A 26440-nucleotide genomic window follows, 5' to 3' on the forward strand; every position below is an offset into this window, starting at 1 on the left:
TTGTAATAGGCCTAAATATTTGGCATTTTTTTATATTTGAAAATCACATATCTCTGTAAGAAAAATATATAAAAAAGTTCTATCTAAGTTAAAATTATTGTTTGTACGAATTAATCTATAAAATTGTCTTAACGCTACTAATAAACTGTAAAGAAGTGTTTTACCAATTTAGTTTAAAAAAATTGGTTTTCAGTGTTTTTTTATTAAAAAATAAATAAATAAAATTGGGTGTAGTGCACAGTACGCACAGTGTGTAAAGTAACCTAGTCACTGAGGAGTGAATATTGAAGGGCTGAAAGGGAAGTTGGAGTGGTTGATAGTTTGGGTCAATTGAAGTCTAAGAGAAGAGAGCGAAGAAAGAGATCAGAAATGGCGTCCAAAGCTCCAAAGAAGGCCAATCTTTTGGATCACCACTCCATCAAACACATCCTCGACGAGTCTGTCTCTGAGGTCTGTAAAACCCTAATCCCCTTTTCGATCTCTTCCACTTTCAAACCTTTTTTTTTTTTTTTTGTTTTTCTCTCTCATTTGGTATTTTGTGTTGGCTAATTGGACTTGGACCTTATCGAATTTTGGGTGGGTGTAGGTGGTAACGAGTCGTGGGTATGTGGAAGACGTGAGATTGAGCAATGTGAGGCTTGTCATTGGGGCCATCATCATCGTTATCGCTCTCTTCGCCCAGTTTTACAAGAAGAAGTTCCCTGAAAATAGGGATTTTCTCATTGCCTGCATCGCCCTATATCCTTTCGCTACCATTTTATTTTATTGTTTTTCTTTGATTAAATTTGATTTTCTTGACGTGATTGGATGAGAAGACATCTAAAATTAAGGTTATTTGGAACTGAATTTTTTTGGGGGGAATGGGGGTTATGATTAGGGTTTGTTTTTTCGCAATTGTTTTGCAGAGAGTTCAAAATATGTTGATGTTGCCGCTGAATCACTGTCTTGAATCGTTTTTAAAACCTCGAACATGGGATTTTATGTCTCTATGATGTGGATTGAGATGCTAGAATTGTTTAATTGAAAGTTATTGAGGTTCCTCGTTGAATGACTTTTTGGTGCCTTACGTGAGAGGGGAAATGTGATTGTTGATGTTTATAGTTTTATTCATTCTGCTTTTCATCCTTAACTCTTTTGTACATATGTGATCTTCAATGGACTGTTGCAGCTGATCATATATACTAAGGAGAAAAATGCCATTCTGTTCACTTATCCACCCGCAGTAAGTTTCTGTTAGCTTAGCCGAGGCTCTTGACTCTGACGCTAGATCTGTTTATTTACGTTTGGAGAATTGTTGAGTTTCACTTGCTGCATATGTTCATAGTTTTGTTCCTTTCAGATGATTGATGATTGAAATTTCATCTTCCACCCTCCTTGGGTTGGTAGATAACTAAGTATCAGTCTCATGGTGATGGATTTGGAGATTGTAGCATATTGAAACATGTGTGATAGATCTACCTTTTTATCATTGTTTAATTTTACAATCTTTTGGTCTATCCTAAGAGAGCAAAGACCATGAGACTTTATTTGTTAGAATTGTGGCAATATGCACTTGAGATCCGTCAATAATTTGAGCATGACTGTTTTGGATTAATAATCATCAGACACCGAGCAGATTTCGTGTGTTGAACGTGTCATCCATCAACTCATCATGATCTATTATCAATACTGCAGTATAGCAGCGTGGTCTGTGTAGAGCAGCCATGACCACTACTAAGCTTGAACAGCTGTGTGTTTTTAGTAGCTTGCGGTTGCAATTGCGACCAAAATGGTGGCTGTAGTGGATACTAGCTAGAGTGAGGCTTTTCAAAATCCTGATTTTTCCTTACAAAACGTTGTTTTTTTGGGAGGGGGGTTGCAAAGTCGAGTCGAGGTTTCTTTCCCCTTTTTCGAATGTAACAAATCCCTAATTGGATGTAGATTCCCTTGCTTCGGTCTCTAACTCAACCTTCATTTTTTTCTTTTCTCTAAACACCTATCCTCACTTTTCATTGAATGTGTAAGATGTCTTGTATCTGGAATATGAATGTCTTTTAAATTTGTTTGTCTCCTTGAGTTTTATTTCATTTACTTGTTTGTTTTGATTAACCCTATGAACTTTTACTGTAAATTAGGAATATGTCGTGAATTTCTTAACACTTATATATAGGCAGTATAAATTATTTAATAAGTATATAAAAACTGGTCATCCCACTATGTGCTATATAGCTATACCATTTTGGGGGTTGACTGCTGTATGCGACCATCCAAGATTGATTGACTAATACACTGAGTTGATGGATTGATGAAATTAACATCAGTTTGGTTAGCAATTAGTATTTATCGGATATAGTAGTGTTATGTAATGGTTGCAGTGAATGAACTTTTAACTTGTTCTGGATTGTTATACTCCTTAACCTTCAGTTATTGAATTTCAATTTAGCTTGCTTAAAAGTTGCAACGGGATCATTTTTCACACCCATTGGATTTAACAAGACTAACTTAATGCATAGTAGTGTTATGTAATGGTTGCAGTGAATGAACTTTTATCTTGTACTGGTTTAGTTATATTCTATTCTCTTTATCCTTCAGTTATTGAATTTCAATTTAAGTTGCAACAGGATAATTTTCACACCCATTTGGTTAACAAGACTAAATTATTGCATAAAACATAACGCATTTATTTGTGCTGGAAGTTTAATCCAGATATAGAACCTGTATCTTTGTTTGTTAACTATGATACATGTCATCTAGAATTTGAATTGACCTATAACTTATTTCACAAATTTTTTAAACGTGTTAAGTCGTGATATCGTTCTTGTTGGTTGCTTGGTGAATTTTATAGCTTTTTTCATGAACTAAGGAAGCTGATATTTTGTTTATTAATGAAATATGTTATATGTCATTCATCTAATAAACTTTGGCTTGTCATTCAACTCTGTCATCAAAACAAATAATGCAATTTTATGTTAGCCTTTCAGCAGAAGCCCAAAAATATTATAATTTTTATAATCACATTCCAAATGAGATTCCACTCTTTTCTACTGCAGGGATCCTTTACCAGTACCGGTTTGGTGGTTTCCTCCAAATTACCTAGATTTTCTGACATGTACACACTCACTATAGCAAGCGCAGATCCAAAATCAATTTCTGCAAATGAAACAGTACAATTTACCAAAAGTGTTACTGAGTGGTATGTCTCTCTCTCTCTCTCTCTCCCTCTCCCTCTCTTCATCCCTTAACTTCGGTATGCTCACACAATGAGAATGGACATTTCATCTCTTGCGCTGCTTTTTGGAGTTCAAATTGCATTAGTCTATTTTTTGTTTGGATTGCAGGTTCACCAAGGACGGAATCTTAGTTGAGGGCCTTTTCTGGAAGGATATAGAAGCTTTGATTGCTCAATACACCAAAGAACCAAAGAAGAGCAAGTAGGATGGAGACATGAACTTTGGTTATGTGGGTAACTTTTTGGATGTGAAACACATATATCTGGATATGGTTTATAATTCAATCATTTAAAATAGAACTGAGGGAATCGAGCTTTAGGGCACAATATATTCCTATATTTCGTCAGCTTATTCGCAGAAAAGCCTCAAAACCATATTTTCATTGAATTTTCTAAATAACAATTGATAGTTATCGGACGCTCCTTTATTTTTCTACCGTCTCTAAGAGAAAGAAAAATAACTTTTATAAGGAACAGTGGATAGAAAAAAAAAAGGTAAGACCTGCGACAAGAAAAATTAGAGAGAAAAACACTCAATACTTCATTTGTTTTTTTTTTTCTTAAATTTTCATAATATTCATAGTTAAGGTGTTATAGCAAATAAAATTATTACAAAGTAATTTCTTTGTTTCAAAATATTTTTCAAACGGCAAAAAGTGCTGCCATTGGACTACAGGTCATACTGCCAAGGGATTCTACTCATTGGGCAGATGCAGACGCATGAAGCGATACCATGCATAAATTATAATAAATGCTTTTAAATATTTTCTCTCACGATAGTAATAAATGATTGAGTTTTTTTTTTTTCCTTACATTATTTTACATTCAAATCTAAAATGAAACTCATCTGCCAAACTGGAATGAAAGTAACTCTCGTGCACGTGTGTTGTTACATTCTGATAATCGAGTTAACACGTTTACCCATATGTGTAAGAAATGTAATTTATTCTTTTATTATATTTCTAACCATATGTAATTCGAAAATATAATCGGACTAGTGATCATTAATTACATTATTGGAGTGGGATCTAAGGCTTTACACTTTGTTTGAATAAGAAAATAAATGAGATGAAAAAAGTGTAAAAGAAACAAAAGGACTTAAATAAATTTTTATCGAAAACTAAAATGAGAAAAGTTATAATAAGGTTAATAAATAAATCTACAATGTGATGGAAAAGAGAAAAACAATAAAAATAAAAATATTGTTTTAAAGAGAATTTAGAGTCGGTTTAATTCGCAAAAATGAATATACTAGACAGAATGATTATAATATAATAATATGATACAATATGTTTAATATCACACTCAAAACTATAGTCTATACTTGTGTTCTCAGTTGAGAAGCGCATATGGTTTTGATTTCATTATTAAGGAATGCGTTAGCAGTTGGGCACATATATATATATATATATATATATATATATATGAAAAACTTCTTTTAACAACACTTTTTTAACAACTTTTTGACAACGCTGACAGTGATTGGTCCGTTTCAAATATTTTTTAAACATAAATTCAAATAGACTAATAAAATGATGACACGTGTTCCGTTGTCAAAAAAGTTATCAAAAAGTGTTGTCAAAATATCATTGTCCATATATATATATATTATATATTGTATAACACTAAAACAGGAGAAAAGATAAAAATTAACTAAAGAGTCGTTTAACCTTTTCACACGTAAATAAGTCGTATACATAAATATTTTAAAATTCTCTTTTTTTTTTTTCATCTAAATAAGATAGATTCATATTTGTTTTGTTTATTATCTTTTATTTTTTTATTATATTTTTTCTTCACCTGTTTGGCTTCTAATCCACATAGAACATCGATGCTCATCCCATGCAAATTGGCAAGGGACCTACAACACAGGTATAATTGAAAAGGAGTGCTGCTTTAATCTAATCACTTTTAATTTTAAGCCACTTAAATCTATCCTGATATAGATTAACGGTTTGAAAAACAGTGACTAATTATTTTATACGCACGATACTCGTCAATATTTATAAATTGTTTAAAAATATAAATTTATAAAATTAAATTATAAATAATTCCTCACTTTTGTTGAAATTTTACTTATCAATATTAACGAAGTGTGATTTTTTTTTTTCATGGCTAATCACGGTTTTGTTTCTGTGAGGAAAAAAATGAAAAAAAAAAGTAAATACTAAGCATAAAGCAACGTAATATTCTCCATCATGAGCCGTCCACAAGAAAAAAATAAGCAGAAAATAAAGAAACTAAAGATGAGTCTGTTCACGTCCAACCATTTTTCATCAAGTTGATGTGCATGCTTACGTCCTTTTCCTCAGAAAAATAAACTACTTTTTAATAATTTTGGAGCATCTGTGATGTGCTTATTATCACTGATTGCTATCACTTTCTTAAAAAAACTATGTGCAATCTGTTTTAGTGGTGGAAAATCAGATTGCAAATTTAAATGATTTCTTTTTTAATTTTTTTTAAAGTGATCGTATTTTAATCTTGTAAACTAAACGTATTTATCATTGTAGTGAAGTCATTCTTCAATGCAAGAGGGAAGATATTATATAATTTAGTTTTTAAGAAAAAAGAGAAATATTGAAAAAAATTGAAAAAAATCACAATAATTTAATTAAATAAATTATTAAATAAGAAAAGTAAAGGGAACAGTTGTAGGATTGGTGATTATGCGCCTTATATATACAGGTAAACAAAATATTTATCCTCAAATGTAATCTTGGAAGGAAATAGGTAGGTTGTTTTAACTGTGCAGTTAATTTGTTTTTAAGATTTTCAATTTTAAAAATAAGCAATGGTAATTCTTTTAAATTTATATTGAATTTATAGATTATTTCATGATAGAATTTTAAGATATTATAATATTGATATATATAAGAAATAAAGCAATTTTATCAACTCAATGAAGAAAGATTTTATTTACAAAGAGAGTTTCACTATATGCATACATACAATAGTCTCTATATATAAAATATAAAATCCATAATAACAAAAAAATGGTTTAAGAAAAATTGATAAGACTAGGTGGTCTAGCCTAATCTTATCATTAGAGTGTTTATAGGGGATGGTCATTTTATTCTCTTTCATCAGACCATTTCATCATCTAGTTAATTAAGCTCTTAAAACAGAGGTTTGAATATGAATTAAAGTTAATTATCATAATTTCTTTTACCTCGATTCCAAATCAAGTGAGACCTCCTAATATCATTTTATTTTTTCAAAAGAAAAAATTAATCTACCACAAGCATCATTTGAACATTTATCCATTCAATGATTTTGTAAATATTATGCATTTTTTTAAGTTGTCTTCGCAATTTTTTATTTTTTCAAAATCAACCATGTTTCTCAGGATGTGTAGTTCAATGTATATGTCTGTGGTCTTGTTGTGGTAAAGTTGACTATTAAATAATACATTGACTATTTTAGTACATCTTTTGATATCATGTCTAATAATTAAATACCCACAATATGCAATTGATCATATCGTACGGTTAAGATCGAAAATAGCACACAATAATGGTGGAAAAAATATATAGTAAAAATCATAAAGATTGGAGATACTTTACGTCATACCTCCTGAATAAAGGAGTTAGTTACTATTATATATTTTGAACTCTAGAAAAGAATAAAGATGAATGTTTCCAACCTCCAGATTAGGGATGACATAAAACCCCGTGTATGCGGGTACCCGCGGATAAAATCTGTTACGGGTATTTAATACCTGCGGATAAGAGATACCCGCAGGTAACGAGTAACGGGTATTTTAATACTCGCTTGTTAACGGGTTGGATTCAGATATTATACTATCCGTACCCACGGGTACTTACAACCCGTCTGGAAAATGAAATTTCAATTTTACCCTTCATCCTTTAAATTATTTTCTAACATGTTGTATCAAACCCTAATCTTTAGCATTCCCATCACAGAGGCAGAGAATTTCTTTCAAAGGGTCACCGTGGCTCATTCTATCCTTTCTCTTTCTCCTTCATCTCAAAAGCTTTAAGTTTATGCTTTTTCTTAGTGCTGATGGCTTGTTTGGCCAACTCCAGCAGAGTGTAGAAGGGGTTGGCAGTGGTGATGACGGCGCCGCGGTGGGAGGCACCGAGGAAGGCAAGGGCGAATTGGGGGCAGTTGCGTAGGACGAGCATGACGACGTCACCCTGGTGAATGTCGATGTTGTGAAGGCCAACGGCGATGCGGCGGGTGACGAGATCGATATCGGCATAGGTGAACGTTCTTCCTTTCTTCTTAGTTGGATCGAGAGCGAACTCCCTTGGTCGTGGTGCGGTGAGGCGCGACGGTGGCACCTTGGAGGTGGTGAGGCATTGGATCTACGATTCGTTTTGTTTCTTTTTCGTCTTTGGCGGTCTGTGGTGTGAGAGTTACTGGGGAAGAAGTAGTTGTCCCGAGGCTACTAGCACACGCACTAGATGGGGGCACCAGATGGGGAAGAGAATGATGGAGGAAAAAACCCTAAAGAAAGGTTTGGGCTTGGCCCATCTTATTGAAGAAAACCTAAAAAAAAGTTTGGACAGGAAAAAATTAATAAAATATTATTTTTTTAAAATATTAATTGGGTTAAAACTGGTATCCAACGGATATCTACGGGTTGAAAAAAACCCGAGGATTTTTTTTTTGCCGGTATCCGCACGGGTAGCGGAGCGGGTACAGGTATAATTTTTACATGCGGGTCGGGTTCGGATATCACACTATCCGTGCCTGACCCGACCCGTGCCATCCCTACTCCAGACCTTTTAGGATTAGTTTCCTATTCCCCAAAAGGGGTTAATTTTTAACTTTATGGAGTCTTCTATTTAAAAACTTTTATAACAAGATTGGGCTTGAAATTTGCATTTGATTTTTGTAATTGAAGTAACTTAATCGGTTGATAATTGATTTTTTGTTGAGATACTATTCAATCTTCAATTATTTCATTTGATTTACACAATATTTTCATAAATAAGAACTAAATATTTCTATTTCTCAATTTATTAAATAAAAATCGTAATTATGAAAAAAGTAATAATAAAAATACCAAAAAAAGATAAAAATAAATCAAAGAAGAGTGCGAAATAAGATAAAGATGGTGAGGCAACGATTCTTAAAGGGATGGGGACCTTTTAAGGAATTTTCAAGTAGTATGAATTTGAAGACAAATTATCTTCAAGAAGGAAGGTATGATAGAGGGCTCTTTCCTCAACATGTATGAGAAGAATTGAAGGAACAACATTTGCAATTTAAAGAATTTATGACAAAGTCAAAGATCAAAACACGTTTCTTTGAATCTTATAATTTCCATGAAGGAGGGAACTTAAAATGAAGATCATGAGCACAATTGAAGAATAATTTAGGAAATTAAATAAATTATAATTTATTTTAATTTTACATAATGTTAAATTCGCGAGCTAGTTTGTGTTCGTTGGGCAAGTGGGCCTCCCTAGGCAAAAGTCTAGGTGTCGCTCCCTCCACCACCCCAAGTCCCTACACCTCCTCATTAATTTTTTTTATTCCAGAAATACCTTACACCTCCCCATGTTGCAACCCTAGGTTTTGAAAGTTGATCAGAAACAATGTGTTGACCAACCAAATGGCTTTGTTATTCTACGTAGCGAAAACAAAGTCTACAATCTTCAGAAAGCCCTTTATGGACCGAAGCACTCTCCAAGGGTTTGGTATAGTAGAATTGACAGTTATCTACTGCATAAAGGATTTTAACGAAGTGAAACTGAATGTAAAAAGGTCACTAAATGAAGTACAACTCATTGTGTTGTTGTATTTTGATGATTTGCTGGTCATTGGAAATAGTTTAAGAAAACTTAGAAATATTATAATAACTCAAGAACAAATGACTTCTCATTCCTTATTATACAATAGAAGAAAATTACACTTATAGCTCAAAACTCAAGACAAGATAACAAGTTGTCAAATAGTGGTGCTTTGTTGTTGAGCTATGAACAATAATCCAACGACTAATGTAAAAAAAAATCAAAAAATAAAAAACTTTGAAAAATTAAAAATAACTTAGAAATTATTGTGTTGTCTCTGTTAAAAATTAAAATCACTACTGCAAAACTTGAAACTGTATTGATATAATCAAGGAAAATAAAGTATAATTAAGAAGAAAAAAAAAATTTAAACCTCTTTTTGGTCCCTAGATTATAAGCAGATGTTCAGTTTAGTTCCCATTTTTAAAAATGTAAATCTCTGGTTCCTAAGTTATAAAAAATGTATTAAATAAGTCATTTTTTGATTTGAAATACTCTTTTTGAACTGCTACATCTTTAGATTGCTCTGATTTGTTTCTTAATAATAACAACACTTTAAATTGTTTTTTGTACTTTGACCATGAACATAAAAAGAACTCATTTGATACATTTTTTATAACTACATTTTTAAAAGCGGAGACTAAACTACTTAGGAACAAAAAGAGGTTTAAAGAAAAAAAAAAAAAAAAACCTCCTTGCCATCATCATCGACGCTGTCGTTTTCAAAACCTAATCAGAGAGAAGGTCGGTCATAGCTCCGATGTGGCACCGCCTCATGTTCATAAGTGATACCCACACAAAGATGATGTGGAAGAAGGACCCCACCAACCAGTGTCCCGGACCTGAAGTCTATCCAAAAACCCCATTCCATAAACATTTTTATGTCCGCCACGTCACCCTTCGGTGTCTACTATTTATACAATAACTTGGCGATTGCAGCCTCTCTATTTCTAGTGTTGCCACCACCTGTTTCAGATATTATTTCTCTCTCTAACCGTTCGCCTCTCTCTCTCTCTCTCTCTCTCAAAAACCGTTTGTCTCTCTCTCTTTCTGAAATCTTCAAATCCGTGTAGTCTGTTTTGCCTGATTGCTCGATTGGGATTCGAGGCATTTGATTGTAACTGAACCAAGTGTTTTAAATTTCTCCCTCTATTCTAATTCGATTTCAAAACGATTTTGCGATGGCAAACCGCAGAGAACAAGATTTGTTTAGCGGCGGCGGCGGCGTCGATCCGTCGAACAGCGACGATTTCGATGATTTGTCGTCTGTGGACAGTTCTACTTCTGCTGGAGAGGACGGTCGCTCAAGGACGCAGGTTGGACTTACGGAGCGGTTGACGGATATTTTCGTCGACGAACGCGACGGCGATCTGTTGATTCAGCAGACAAATAGAGAGGACCGGTTCTTGCAGTGGCTTCAGGCTCTTGATTTGCAAGTTATGGGGGCTTGTCGAGCAGACGAGAGATTGAAACCCTTGCTGAAGATGAGCACTTCTTGCGGCGTCGCGGAAGATCCTCTTCTGGCTCAATTGACTCAGGTGAGAATTATTCTTGATTGTTCCGTTGGCTATCTTTATTTCTTGTCATCTTGTCGCCTTGTTTCTTTCTCTTGCCGTATTATTATTACTCCATTCCTTATTTGCTGATTAATCTATTTCGGTGTACAGCATTTCGAGCCATCGGAGGTAGGAATGTTAGCGAGATGCTTCTGCGTGCCGCTTGTTTCGATCCGTGTTGGGAAGATCAATAAGGAGGGGATTCGCTTCTGCCCTACTTCGAATAGGTAATGCCATTTTAGTTTTTGAATCTGTGTCGAAATTGATTTCCCTCAACATCTGTAGATGCGATAAATCTTTGCAATTCTTTTAAGTTCTTCTATTGCACTACTTATGTGCCTTGAGAGTTCTAGTGGTTCTTTTTTGTTTGTTTTGTGTGCTTTTCCTCCACGCCCTGGGTTCGTCGACCTCTAACTTTGATGACAACCTGTTATTCTATCTGTTAAAGCGATTAACTGTTTTGTCGTGGCAGTCTCTTTATCGACTGCATAACTACTACTCCACACTGCCATGACTATCTTAGTGGCAAATCATTGTGTGTTTTGAATTATTTTTTGAATCTCATGTGTTTATAATCTGGTGATTTAAAATATTTCTTGGTGTTACTAAATTTCTGATGTTTTACAGTGTCAAAGATGCTTATATATGTGGAAGCTACTTTTTATGGGTGTTAGATTGTGTGTTTGTGAATTAAGATATGGACATTTTATTACTACCCAATTCTGTATCCTTTCTGTGCTTCTATATTCTTCGTAGACGATGGAAGTGTGGGATTATTCTTACACTTTTTACTTTCATAAAATTTTAAGTTAAATATGATCAAGTAAGGTAACTTCTATAATGTTGCCACCTTTTTCTTTAATAAGGTTGCATGCTCCCTTTTGTCTTTTCTTGATCTTGTGTATACCGAGGAATGGAGATTTGAATTTATTCAAAGTTCCAACTTCCAATAGTTTTTGCCACCAATTATCTGATTGCGTAAGCGTCCCCATAACATGCCTCCACACTTGTGAGGGGGAGCATTTCTTGAATGGAAGCTTTCTGTTTTGTGTAACTTGATAAATGGCCAAACCTGGTCCAATTCCTTTCAGGCTTGCCCACTCCAGCTTTTGGGGGTACTGTGGGTGCAGCTCATCATCATTGCACAAATGTGAAGCTAAGGTGTGATGCACTGCATAAGGAAGAATAAGGAGTTTACAGTCATATGCCTGGGGAAGGCTGAAGGTTCTAGGTTCAATTTTTTATCAGTCTTCTTTCTGGTTGTGGAAGGAAAAAAGTGGGTCAGAGTTAGGCCTTATTTTTGTTGAGTACGTAAATGGAATCGTCCAATTGTTTCTGGCTAACAAATTTGGCCTGTGAAGGGGAAGGCCGCATTTGATATGTCTGTTTTTATTTTTTTTTTATTTTTTATTTTTTTATTTTCTACTAATGGTTGGGTTCTTAGTTCATTTTATACTGGATTATTGTCGATTAGGAGCTGTTAATAAATTGCTTACCATGACCTATAACTGACCAAATACTTCTTGATTCCTTTTAAGTTTTTTGAAGTTTGGAAGTTGAGGATTTTGATGTTCCCTGTATTTAATGTGTGTAATTGCATTTGTAGTTTTTATTTTCCCTTTTCATAACTCTGATTTATAGTGGCTATAGTCAATTGCTTATGCGTTATGCTATGGTACATGCTGTTTTAAATATTGAAGTATCTGTTTTGTATGAACTAACATCTATTATTTCAATCTTGCTTTCCATTACTATTTATATGTATGAAGTATGTGAAAATTGTTGGACGATCATTAGTGATTACTGGAGTCTGTAGTTTAGTTTATTGATGGTAATCTGTTCATTCTTCCAAGTAAAAATGTCTTTTGACTTGTAGGTAACTGGGCGTATTCTATTATGATCTCTGAATTAAGAGGAAGTAAAGGTAGTTTCATGATCCTATATTACATATTGCTGCTCAGATTTTCAAATCACTATAGGTTTGAAGCATTTGTTTGGAGGGGCTGGGGGAGACAGCACATTGACTAGGTTTACACAATCTAGAAATATGGCATTTATTTATTTCCATATATGTATGCTGTTCTTTGCTATGTATTTAATATTGCAAGTTATATGTGTTTCCATTGATATGCTGGAACATGTTATTCTTGTGACTAATACTCTCAGAAAGAACAAAAAATGTATCACTATGATCACATATTCAAATAATTTTTTAATAGTCTGAAATTAGTGACAATTTTGTATTGTATTTGTTTTTTTTTTTTAAAAGCATGAAACAAAACCAACATGATCGATACTGGTTAGATATAATGAATTTTGTTTTTTTTTCAGTGGATTATCTATCTTCATTCGAACTTATGTAAAGGGTTAAATATTGGTTAGATGATTTAGATTATTTTTTGGCTATTGTATGGCCGTTATTGTGTCTTCAATACACCTCTTTGGTGAGCACATTGATTATTTTGTCTGTGGAAGCCAATGGCTTCATTCCCCTAAAACTAATACATATTATATTTCAATTTATTTATACTTTCCCTGTAAGACCAATGGTTTTCAACTTTTAGGAATTGGGAAAATACTGAAAGAATAGCTTGATGGATTCATTGGATTCATTTTTCCTGATTTCTGTTTATGTTTCTAGTAACGAAAATGTAGCCTGTAGTGTCTGTTATGAGGACTGACTATTGTTTTTTTTTTTTTTTAATAATTATGACCAAAATTTAAATTTTTAGTTGGAAGAGGTCTCTCTGTATCTTTTTGAAGCTTATGGGTCATAATTTCATAAATTTTTTGATGGATTATTTGTATCTTTTGTTTGTTGTTTTCTTAACTATCACTTTCTAAGGTGTTTCATCTCAATTTGTTCACAGAGGTAACTTGACACTTGTACTGCTGCCAAGTTCTGATCTTCGTCTATCGTTCATTGGGGATGATGGTAAAACTGAGAGACTATTCACCCTTACCAGCAAATCCCAGTGCTCTACTGTTGTGGTTGATGAAATCCCAACCGACAGGTCTGGGCGATCCTTCTTTATAAGTGTTGCAGATAGCAGAGCTTTTTACTTCTGGTGCTGTGAGAAGTCCAAGCTTTTGGGAATTGAATTACTTGGGAAGGTACTTTAAGCTATTCATTTTTAACTCATTTGCAGGATATGGATTTTTTATTCTGCATGTTCATAGTTTCTCCTCCTCTATTTGTGTGGTGTTCTGAATATATTTAATGATTGATATTTTTGGTCATCAAACTAATTTTTGTATGAATCCAGATGAAGGATTTGCTCAAGAGGAAACCATCCATTGTTGAGCTGAGTGGTATTAGCAAATCACGACTTGATTGCTTTGCCACTCAGCTTCGGGCTTTTCTTGTGGGGTCAACAGGAGACAGAAGTGGCCGTGATCATTCAGTTTGTGCCTCAACATGTGCTAATTCCATATCATGTTGTACTGTGAGTTCCGAAAGTTCAAACCCATCATCTTCAAAATTTCCCCGATCTCGAAACAATGGAGGTCAGACAGCAAAGGGAGATACAGCACTTTACCAGGGTATTCTTAGTCCAAGATCAAGTTCTTTTAAAGAGGTTCCTCCAAGAAATTTGTCTTCTCACAGGATTGCAGCCAGGGAGAAAATTAAACGACGTGGTGAGAATCATCAGCAAATGGTTGATAACTTGACAAATGATTCAGCAAACATTTCAGATATATCATCAAGTTCTGATCATGACAAAGCATCTGAAGTTACCAAAACTCTTGCCTTTTCACCTAGTTTTCTGGGATCGCTTGGAAAACTTGGTGTTCCATCGAGCCTTGGGCTGGGTGGGGAGGTCCCTCCCGTGGTATCACCCCTTTTTTCTCCCTATTATTGTTGGTGTCCCCCGGGGATTTCTTCCTGTCCATCCATAGCATCAGCTACGCAATCCCCCAAATCCTCTATTGAAGCATTGCCTTTCCCCTCAGGTGCCTCTTTCCTACCAAGCCCTCTGTCAACTACCCTGTTGGATCCAGTACAGCCTCTTAGTTCTTCCATGGATTTTCCTCCTTTTTTGCCTGATCCACTGGTCAGAATGTCGTTACCAACATCTCAGCAGATTCCCACGTTCACACCATTAATGTGTGATCCGATTGTTCACGTCCCAGTGATTGATGTGTGCTCTTCAGGTCAGGGCTATCTTGTGAGTGCTGGCCCTGCCATGTCAACTAGCATCCCACCGTTGCATCCAAATCTTGTGAAGCCACTTATTCCTGAATCTGATGCTGTAGTGAAGGGTGCAAGAGAGACTCTAAGATTGCTGATCAGTGGTTCAAGCCAGAACCAACAAATGATAAGGGACACTCTACCTGCAATTTTAACTAATCCGGACGAAAAACAAAATAACATTCTTGTGGCTGGTAGCCGAGGTCTTTACACTGGAACCCGAGATATTAATGTTTTTGCTAACAGTATAGCAGCCATGGGATTAGTATCATCATTATCTGGGGTGTCCAAGGAAGACAGCGGAAGTTATTCCGAGGTATGTGATAACTACGGGATTATGGAAGAAGCAGGAAAAAATGCCAATTCCAACGATTCAGGTGGAGGAGGCTTTTTGAGTGATGATGGTGGTGCTTCTTTGGATTCAAAGTAGTTGTGATGGAAGCAATTATGTCTTTTTTTTTTTTTTTTTTTCATGTAGATCTCTTTTGTCCAGGAAATGTAGATATGTGCTTTAGCACTTCTGAATGGTTTTAAAGTTCATATTTCACCATTCAAGCCTTGATTTCATGTAGAATGCTTTTGATATTCTTTGTTGATTAAAAATGTGGTATGTGGCTCTATCAGATCCTTCGTTAGCTGTATTTCTTGTTTTTCTGTGTGCAGTGAACGAGGTTTATGATTATATACCTCATTGAATTAACTACATAGCGTAACTTCTCTTAATTAACATGAATTAGCTACATAGTGTATAAGCTCTTAGTTAACATACGACAACTGAAATATTTTGCTTTTGGATTATTTGTGATGAGTATTGTGGAAGCCATGGTTCAAGAGGATTTTGGTTAAGACTTGAATTGACAGAGACATTAAAAATATTGGATTTAGTCACATGAATAAGAAGGACCTATTATCTTGAACAAACAGAAAAAACTAAGAAATTTGTTTAAAAAATGTAACATTGAGAGATATATAGTACTTTTGGTTTCAGGAGAGTAATACTGGCATGTTTATAGAAGTATAAGCAAAACTAGACATGTTTAAACAAAACATACACAATTAAAAACTCAAAAAAGAAAAAAGCGAAAGAGAGTATTATTTGGAAATGAAATAATAAAAAAGGAACCTTATGATTGGAAGGACATCTTGTTAACAAGAAAATATGCAATTAAAATGGCATCTCTCAACTTTCAACCAAATCTTTACTTTTCTTTTGTGTTATATCATTTTGTTGTCATTTATAACAAGTGAGTTGATATAATATTATATATATGTGTTCTTAATTGATTTTTCATTAAATGACTAATAACCGAATAGTTAATTGTAGGAATTAAAGAAAAAAATTAAAATAATTAATAATTTAGAAGTAAAAAAAAAAAAAAAACCGCAAGCGTAAACATATTAAAGCCTCTCTAAATCAAAAAATGTTTAAATTTCATACTCAATTTTTTTATATGGCTCCCTGCTTTATAAAATCGATTCAGGGATTTATCATCCTATATGTTTTCATCAAGAAAGTCTAGAACAAAATTATTTCACCCAAACGTCACCTAACTTCGAAGTGAATTGTTCACTTTCATAATTTTTTTTTTCTCTTTATCTCTTAAAATTATTCCAAATCCCATTGAACGAAATTAAAATATGTTTCCTGACGCTGAAGAAGGAAATCACATACCCAACCATCAGTTTAACAACCTTTTATTTACTCTCACCCCTCAAATAATTTCGAATTTGATAATTTTAGGATTAAATGTGTTTTCCATTTAAATTTTCGTAAAAAGTTATAATTTTTTTAAAATTAAACTATATATTTATTTCATCTCTATGTTTAATAAATATTATGTAACGTATTTTTTCTCCATATGTTATATAAAAGACATGCTACGTGTTGTTAGAGGAATATTTTACATAACTTTCGCAAAGTGTAAAAAAAAATTATATAATTTAATTTAAAAATAAAATATAATTTTTAAAAATAATTTAAAGAAAAAATAACTTAAAAACATTAATTTATAATGACGAAGATAAAATGTCACGATAAAATAATTTGGAATATTTTGTCTTGCTCCTTAAAATAAAATTGTTTGTACTTTGTTTTTTTCTCCCAAAGTTTTGATCGAAACTATGTTCTTTGTAAAGTTAGTGGGCATCTCGATTTCGCCCAATAGAAAGTTTTACGCCCTGCACCCTACGTTTTTTTATTTCCTGCAGCTCCAAAATTTCTTAATTCCTATTTTACCCTCTAAATTTTTGTTTTTTGGATTTGTTGTTACACCGAATTCCCGGATTCATTAATCCGATATACATTCTTGGATCCAAACAATCTTTCGGAATGTTCATTCCGGTCGTTAGTATATGTTTTAATCATAGTCACATATTAGTAAGTAGAATTTAAATTTAATTCGTTTCCGTAAAATCAATTTATAAAATGAAATTTGATCTGATCGATGTAGAGCTTCACCAATAATAAAGATGAGATGTATGAGACACTGTATCAGAGTGATAAGAGTGATCTTCACGATGAATAAGAGTTCAAATCCTATAACAAAGTAAAACATTATATAAAAGTGAAAAACCTATTAATTTATTATTTTTAAAATTTTGAATAAAAAATGATATCAATTTCTTGTTAAATTTAAATCTCATTAGCGTTTGCATTTTCCAGTAAACTAATCCGATCACCCATTCCTAAGATACTCATCGAATTCTACAGCAAAAACTAGGGAGTGTTGGAAGAAGCCCGAAAGTTTTAATTGAAATGAGGGTATTCCGTTGGGCTTTACGATTTGTTAAAACCCATTTGTTGATTTGACAGAAGATGATGAGTGGGTGGGTCCTGAATGATTTTTGAAGTGAAAGTAAATGTATGAGGCAATCAATCATTCGACAAAACACAAAAGGAACGAAAATGGGTGAAAGGGAAAGGCCATCATTTTCCTGAGGAGTTGGTAATTTCAGAAAGAATCATCATCAAATGATTCCTAATAAATTTTTATGATGGACCCAACTAATTCTATATCTTTTTTTACTCATTCATTTTCTTCATAAAATTTCCTATTAAGTATTCAACCATCACTATAAGTTTTTGTTTTTTTTTTTTGTTTTTTTTTTTAATTTAATGTAATCACTTGAAAAAATTTATTGATTTGGAACGTTAAGACAAAACTTCGTAAACCAAGTTATTTAAATTTAAAAGAAGATTGTAGTGCTAGGGTTTAGGCCCTCCCTATCTTATAATTGTTTTCGTTTGATGGGCATTTGATTCATCTAACATTAATCTATATTTAATAAGAAAATTATGATATTATCATTAAAATACTTAAATTATTTTAAATAATATTAAAGGAATATCTCTATTAGATTAATATATTGAAGATAATAAATAGAAAATATTCTTATGAGAATAATTAGATTAAATAAGAATTATAATGAAAATAATAATAATACATTGAACAGTTCTCTATATTTTCTAGCTAGAACATCGAGCTTGCCTAGTTTTAGAAAGTTCATGTAAAATGAAGATGAAAGAGAATTCCACCAATAAATTATAAATTATGAACAAAAAAAATATTTGTTTCTCTACATAGACAAATTTTTATCTTTTTTTTTTTACTTAAAATATTAAATAACTAATACTCTTAAAAACTTAAATGAACAACTCAAGATATAATTCCAACTTAAAGAAGTAATAGAGAAGGATATCAAAATAACAATGAAATGAAGTTTACTAACTCGTTTAATCAATAAATTAAGTTTTAAAAGAAAAAATAGTTGACCACTATTTTTGTACTTTATTTTTTAATCAAATCTTATTATTATTATTTTATTTTAAAATTTTTGATCATAAATATTTGTGAGAGAATATGTTCTTATAGAATTGATGATGTATCTTATAAAGACTTTGATCTTCAAAGTGTTTGTCTTCCTCCATAAGATGAAGGAGAGAGTTGCGTCTGCAAAAGACACTTCAACTATATATGTTAGTCACTAGCGTCAGTATAGTATTAAAAGTGTAATTAATGAGAAAGTAAAAAAAATATACTTTCATGATCATGTTATTTATAATATTATTTCATTACACCAAAAAAATAGATATAACCGATGGTCAACAATATTTATTGATGAAAAATTATATTCGTCGATAATTATCAAAAGAAATATCCATCGATAAATTTTGTCAATAAATATCGCAGTTACTTTCATCATCTTCCTTCTCTCATTCTTCTTGTTTCTTTTAGGTTTAAATTTTTTATTTTTGCATGTGACCTTTTTCTTCTTCTCGTTTGCTTGCAACGATAGAAAACTTGTGGTGGTTTGCGACAGTGCCGCAGTGGTGACCAAGTTTGGTGGAGCCAGGAGTCGCTTTTTTGTCATCCCTTTTACGATGCTTAAAGTGCAACCATCTACTTTTTATTTTGATGAGCAGCAATGCAATGACTACTGTGGATAGGGATGACAACGGGACGAGCCGAGTACAGATGGTGCCTACCCGTAACTTGACCTGTCGCATAAAATTGTACTTGTTACCCGACCCGCTACCCGCTGGATATTCGCAGATTTTTATCAACCTGCAGATACCTGTTGGATACCCGTTTTCAACCCGAGAATATTTTAAATAAATTATTTTATAAGTTTTTAAATGAAGTCCAAATTAAATTACAAAAGAAATACAAATAATATTTAAAACATATATCCAAATAAAGTAAATGGATAAGCAAAAAGGTTGTTGCACAGATGCAAAAAGGGACAAAAGAATAAAACCTAATTTAAACCTAAGGATAAAAACATAATTTCAATTTTTTAGCGAGTAATGAGTATCTGTGGGTCAGATAGTGTAATACCTGCAACCAACCCGTTTATAAGCGAGTATAAAAATACCCGCTACCCACAACTCGCAGATACTAACTATCTGTCGCGGATTTTATCCGCGAATGCGAATTTTTTTGTCATCCCTAACTGTGGAGCACTACTTTTGACAAAGGAGGTTCATTAGTCGTGAATGTTTATGGTGGACACAACAACTCTGATTTGGGTGGTTCTCAATGGCTTGAGTAGTGTGTTGGTGTGCGTCCTTTTCCATATCTGTCACTTTAATGATGGCTAGTTCATAGGGAAGTTTTGGTGCCAAGTGAGGCACGTTTATCCCTTCTTCCTTTGACAACACCTGTGGTGGTTATTGGTAGAGTGCAAATAAAGATGAAGGAAGAAATGAAGGGATTTGGACGCATTTAGGTTTGAAGATAAAATAAAGATGAAGAGGATTGGACACATTTATGCACCTCTATTTCTACCACTTACATACCTACTAAACTATTTGGAAAGAAAATTTACCATTTTTTTATCAACATATTTATCGACGAAAAAATTTATCAATAATAACCATTTAAAATTATCGAAAAATTATATTGAAAAATTTTAAGATTTGTAAGTACTGGCAGATTTTATTAGTAAAAATAATTTGTCGATTAGTGAAATATGAATTATCGACAGATTCTTTCGTCGATAAAAAATCTGTCAGTAAAATTTGTCGATAATTAAAATTTCAAAATTCTTTGAGTAAATTCTATCGGTAATTGAAATTTACAGACAAATTTATTTTGGTCAATAAAATTTTGTTTTGTAATTCCAAGAACTTTTTTTATTATGTTTGTGGATTCTTACCTGAATGAGTCTAACTTAGGTCCAGTGGTTCATTTACCTTAGCAAAGCAGGTGTTTGATCATATCCTGATAACAACTACAGAGTAGTCGATACATCACTAGTTCTAGTTGACTAACTGGTAATGGGCTAAGTCGTCTAGTAATAGTCACAAACCATGTACATTAAATATATTTAAGTGTAGACACTTAGAACGTATTTGATTTTAATTTATGCAACATCATCCAAGAACGAGACCAATACTAATATGATTGATACTCGGTCATATACAATACGTAGTACATCATATAAAATACTTTAAACTTCTCTTTTAAATTAAAATGAATGTATTTATTTCAATGATCTAATTGGAAAACAACAACATGAGAAATTTAGACAAAATAAATATCAAATTTCTTAATTCTAAAATCACAAAACAAGTGGAAATTTTTTTAATTACTAAAAGAATGGAAATTACATGTATTTTAAGTATAACTTAATTGCACTTATGGTTTCTCGAATTAAAATTATTTTGTAAATGTTAATGATTTAAGTTATAATATTAATATATATATTTTTATTTTATAAAAAATTAATATAATATATAAAAATAATATTTTATACTATTTTTTATTTTAATTTTTAATTTTAAAAAATATATACCAATGTGTGTAGGTCATGATTCACTTTGTCATCCTTAATAGGAGAAACTTAGAGTCAATGATACTTGATCACTTCCAAAATTCTGTCTAATTTAATAGAAAGAAGCACTCCTTTTAAATAAAATTATAATTAAATTGAGAAATAAAAAACTAAGAAATCACATTAAATAAACTCCTCAAATATAAAAACAAAAAAATCTATCATGCCTTAATAATTGTAATTTTAAAGGTTAAAATATCATTCTCAAAATAAATCTAATTTTAGTGTCCAATATTAGAGTTGATTCTTAATTTGTAGCAAGATAATGTAAGTGAATTTCTCTACCTCACCTTACTTAAATAAGGATAAAGAATATGAAAGTTAATCACAAACAATACTAATCCTATCTTTGCTCTCCAAATGGAGTTGGGAACACTTAGACTCCCCTACGAACTCACATCACTTTAAGGTTTGTAATGTTTAGCTTATAATATTTTCGACTTTATAAATTAGTTTAAGATTTTTTCTTAAATGAGTTGAGTCTCATTCTACTTCGATTCTTTACCGAAAAACTTGTTTAAACATATTTATATATATAAAAATTAAAATAAATAAATATTGTGAAGAGCAAATGAGTAACGAAAATCAAATTTTTGTAACATATATATTTATTTTTTATATTTATCTAAAATAAGTCAAATATATTGATAAACATTTTTATTCATCAAAATAACATACTAACCAAAAGAATTAATCAGATTTATCTGTTATTAACATTGTTATAGTGGGGACCAAATTTGGATAATGCAATTGAAGCGAGGAAGCCATTCGTTTGGACTTTGGAATCAACCTTGTGTCCATTGCGGAGTACTTAGATTACATTAAAACCTACAAAGGATAGATTTAAATGTTTTTTTTTCTTTTGTGTAAACATAATTTGCTATTTTTTTCTCCATTATAAACAAAAAGGAAGTTATTATAAATTATATTTTGTATTTAAATTTTACGGATACAAAATATAAAATGTACACATTAAAAAATTATAAATGCAAACATCTGTCTTTGAACCGGATTCAGACATTTAAACCTTTGTCGTGCTTATTAAAATTTGATCGAAATAAGTCCTTGTTTGGGGGCTACCATTCTTTTGTCCATATATAAGCGCATTTATACACTCTTTGAGCTGAAACATCTTCCTTCATGATTAAAGATAAATCAACGTTTATGTGATGCTCTTGCATTTTCTCTGAAAATTTCCCTGACAGATTGCCTGAAGCATTATTATTCATGCTGTCTCCTCACATGGATTTGTCTCCTTAAGTTCGTTTATAATGTCTTGCTTCTTTTTCTCCAGAACACAAAGAAGCTCTATAAAACAATGTTTTATATTCCACTACTGTCAAAGTGACCATTTGTTTGATTTATTTATATTTTATTATATGGAACCAAATTATAATTTCAAAGTTTTAAGTCGTGATATTTTGACATCTATTAAAAAGTCGTGTTAATAATTTAAAATAATAATACTTTTGTTTTTACCTAAATATGGGGAAGAGTCTTTGAGGAGAGTCTCTGATAGGTTGGACTACCATTATTAAGTAATCTGGACTGAGCTAGATCCACTTGGAGAATGTTGAGAGGAGGATGCCTCTAAAGGATTGGTAAAATTTGTTTTTATGATGTACAGGATTAATGTTCTTTCTTAGTTGTTTAGAACTAAATTGATGTTCTTTTAGGTGTTTAAATTGTTAGATTAGATTAAAGCCATGTATGATAGATTAGGTGTTACATCAAATATCAAAACTGCATACTATGTGCTTCTGTATTAATTGATTAAGGATAGGTAGTAATTAGTTAAAGTGAGTCAAAGACACCATATATACCATATATGTGTTCTCTATTTTATTCGATTAAAGAATTAACTTAATTGATTAAAATAGTGAATTAAGCTTAATTAATTATGAAATTAATATAATTGATTAAGTGCATTAATTTTGCATCTTGTGTATATATGTGTGTTCTAACTTGGTTTCAAACACGAAGAACATTCTATTTTTTTGACAAAAGTGAAGCAAGAACACATTAAGAGCTCTCTTGAAACAATCTTGGAACAATCAATCATAGTTTTGATAAAGTTCAAGGTCTCCATGGTCTCAAGAAAGGAAGAGTAATCAATCAAGAGAGTTGTTGCATTTTTATCTGAGATTTGCACATATTGATGCACCCAGGTTCTGAAATTTTTTGTATAAACTTTGTGATTGCCTTTGCTAGGTCGGCAAGGTTGTAAGAGAGTATGTGTTTAGCCTTTCTGGATTTGTATTTTTGTGTGTTAGAGTGTGTGAGGACACATTGAGAGATTTCTTGTATTCTTGAACATTATTAAATAGTGAAATCCCTCCAATTCAGGTTGTTAAAGAAAGATTGGATGTAGACACGGTTGAGAATTAAACCAGTATAAAATTGTTGTATTCTTTTGTTTGGTTTTTGCATTTTCCATTAGGGTTAGAAAATTCTTTGAAAACGGATTCCAAGAACTTAAAGTTTTTAAAGATTTTCAAAAATTGATTTCAATCCAATTCATCCCCCTCTTCAGATTGAGATACAAGGGCTTCAATTTTAACACAGAAAACTATTTAATACTTAAGTTAGTAGAGAGTATGAATCGTATTAGTGTATACAGTATTTAGTATTGAATGATAATGTCTACTTCCTGTTATAGAGTACATATATTTAGGATTTAATGGACTCTTTAGTTATGTTAATAACTTATATAAGATAATAACAATATAATAAAAAAAAATAATTGTATCTGAATATATTAATGAACATGGATTGAGCCCGTGCAATCTAGGCTTCATGTCTAAGAGTTGAATCTCTTTATTTTAACATGATTTTAGGCCTTGAAGATCGCTTAGAGTCTGACCAGTTAACGTGAAGACTTGCCAAGCCTTTTTTGAAATATGTTGTATCCTCTGACTAATTTTGAGTGTGATGTGTTGTAGGCTTTCAATATGATCTCAAGTCAACTCTATCCTAATAGTCAGGTTTTTTAAAAATATTTCAAAGTCTTATGTCATCAAGTCGATATCACCTTCATGAATAACATTTTTATATATTTCTGCCAATTGAAGCACGGTCCCAAGGATATATATGTTTCGTAGAACAAAGCTCAATATGGTTCCCTTTTAACCATGTACACCTAGTCTCTCGAGAACTTTAAAACTAGGTTCTTTGATTTGAAACACGTCCAAAGTTGTTGACTAAGTCTTGTTGTTTAAAAATGATTGTTTTCCTAAGTTGTTGTTGCACTAGTGTCACCTTTATAAATTCAAATCTAGAAGTGAAAATTTGTTGATTGTCAAGGAGAAAGCCAAGTATGTCCAATGTTTTAATTGGGAGGCAACCTACCCCGAGTTGATCATGTTTCCACCGAATTGACTAGAAGTAACTCTCTGTGGCACGTGAGAATGAGGGGACACCATGTTCAAATTGGTAGGAGCGGGTTTCCCATCCCTTTTTATGTTGAGTTGTTAAACATGACCATTCATGATATTAGTTTGGATGTTCTTGAGGAAATGATGGTGCACTACCCAGCCATCCTTCATTATTGGTGAGGATATGTGACTTCTCATGCCCAAGTTGTTCTTGAAGTAGTAGAGTTGAAAAAGTCCCTCGAGAAGCTTGTTTAAGTTGCCCAAGTGTTAAAGGTGGAGAAGATTCATCTGCAAAAGCCAAATCATGGTCTTGAAGTGCAAACCAGATTAAAAATCTTGAAGTTGAGTTGGAGTTGTTGAAAAAGAAAGTTGAGGATGGGGATACAATTAAGACAAGATTATTAGTTGCATAACTAATGACAAGTGCATCAATCGCAGCGTAGCAAGTGGAGGACAAGGTTGCAATTAAGACAATAGTGTTAGTTGCAGAATCAACGACAAGTGCACCCATCGCAATGTAGCAAGTGATAAATATCGTTATCTCCCAAGGAACTTTTGCAACACTCAACAGCTCTTGCATTCTAACTCAATTAGACCACAAAGTTCACAAAAATTAAAGAAACCCTTTTTTCTTATTTTCATAAAAGAGTTGGTGTGCAAGAAAATATAACATAGAATATTTACAAATTTGTTAAGATTAAAGTTCAACCACTTCATTCTCATGTATTAATAATCATTTCAATTTCATATTCAAATCCTATCTCTAGTGACTTTAAGCCTATGATCATTTATCAAGTTCCAATTCATTGAATCTTCAAACAAACAACTAAGCATTAAATTCAAAAATCTAAAATTACTAATGAATTAAGTTCTATTCTAAACACAAGCATCCATTAGACATTCAATTTCAAGTTTAGATTCTAAATCTCAACACTTCAAGAATCACAAATCAAACATATATCATTAATATCACAAAATTACACAAGAGTTTCGTATTTCACATCTAATCTCAACAAAAAAAATTAACTCTCCACATTAGAGAACTTAGATTCTATAAATTGAGAAAATAAAAAATAAATAAAAACATAAGAAAACATACAATTCTTCTCTCAAGGTTTTTAACAACTACTTCATCGTCTAAATATAAGTTGACTGAATGGAACACACCATACACTATCCAAATACTACATTAATTTTTTTTAAAAATAAAATAAATATTGAGTTGGGAAAAAGATTTAAAAGCGCATTAAATAAACTTATAAATATTAAAAAAAACTATTAAACCAAATTATTAATAAAGATGCGTCACTGCACATCCAAGGTGAAAAGCATATTCACCACTGATCTCAAATAATATAATAAAAACATGGTAAAAGCGTAAAATGAAATAAGCCAGACAAAAGGGATAAAATAAAATAGAAGAGAAAAAAAAAAGTAAATAAAGATTGAGCGCCTACAACACTGTATTATTAACCTCAAGTTTTGTAACTCTTAGGTGTACTTTGTCATTTTCTAACAACAATGACTAAACGGTTGGCTGGCAGACAGAAAGATTTAACTTTCCTACTTTTTCCTTCTTTTTTTTCTTTTTCAAAAAAAAAAATAATAAAAGAGGACAAAAAGTCTCATTTGATTTATTGTGTACCTACGAAAAGAATTTCGACGAGTCCCAAGGATTCTGTGATTTTTAAAGGATACCTATTGTATGTCTCCACCGTTGATGAGAAAGACAAAGCGCAAGAATGAACGGTGTTGGATGGAGCCAAATTGCACATTGTGCTTGTCGAAAAGGAAGGTTTGTCTCCTCACACACACTCTATCGTGCTGCATTGGAATGCGCCAAAATGACTTTATGCTAAAACCATTCGCGATTTAACAATATCGTCGCATGTTGTTCCTCTTTTATTATCATCCTCTGTAAGTATTTAACTATTCTTGTTTTTAATATTTTATATTTTCTAATATTTAAATATTTTACTGATATGTTAAGTATGTAATGATATAAGAAA

General features: G+C 32.2%; 2 protein-coding genes across 2 annotated transcripts; both read left to right on the top strand.

Annotated features, from left to right (window-relative positions):
• Nucleotides 1-278: 278 nt before the first annotated feature.
• Nucleotides 279-3626, top strand: LOC106763845 (probable signal peptidase complex subunit 2). The gene is made up of 5 exons (XM_014648008.2): nucleotides 279-450; nucleotides 587-738; nucleotides 1141-1222; nucleotides 3030-3172; nucleotides 3318-3626. The coding sequence occupies exons 1-5, from the start codon at nucleotides 370-372 to the stop codon at nucleotides 3412-3414; spliced, it is 555 nt and encodes a 184-aa protein (XP_014503494.1). The 5' UTR covers nucleotides 279-369; the 3' UTR covers nucleotides 3415-3626.
• Nucleotides 3627-9912: 6286 nt separating this feature from the next.
• On the top strand, nucleotides 9913-15356 carry LOC106764802. The gene is made up of 4 exons (XM_014649201.2): nucleotides 9913-10511; nucleotides 10641-10756; nucleotides 13400-13643; nucleotides 13796-15356. The coding sequence occupies exons 1-4, from the start codon at nucleotides 10155-10157 to the stop codon at nucleotides 15149-15151; spliced, it is 2073 nt and encodes a 690-aa protein (XP_014504687.1). The 5' UTR covers nucleotides 9913-10154; the 3' UTR covers nucleotides 15152-15356.
• The last annotated feature ends 11084 nt before the right edge of the window (nucleotides 15357-26440 follow it).

The sequence above is a fragment of the Vigna radiata genome, chromosome 6 (genome assembly GCF_000741045.1).
Source record: "Vigna radiata var. radiata cultivar VC1973A chromosome 6, Vradiata_ver6, whole genome shotgun sequence".
In the NCBI taxonomy this organism is placed as follows: Eukaryota; Viridiplantae; Streptophyta; class Magnoliopsida; order Fabales; family Fabaceae; genus Vigna; species Vigna radiata.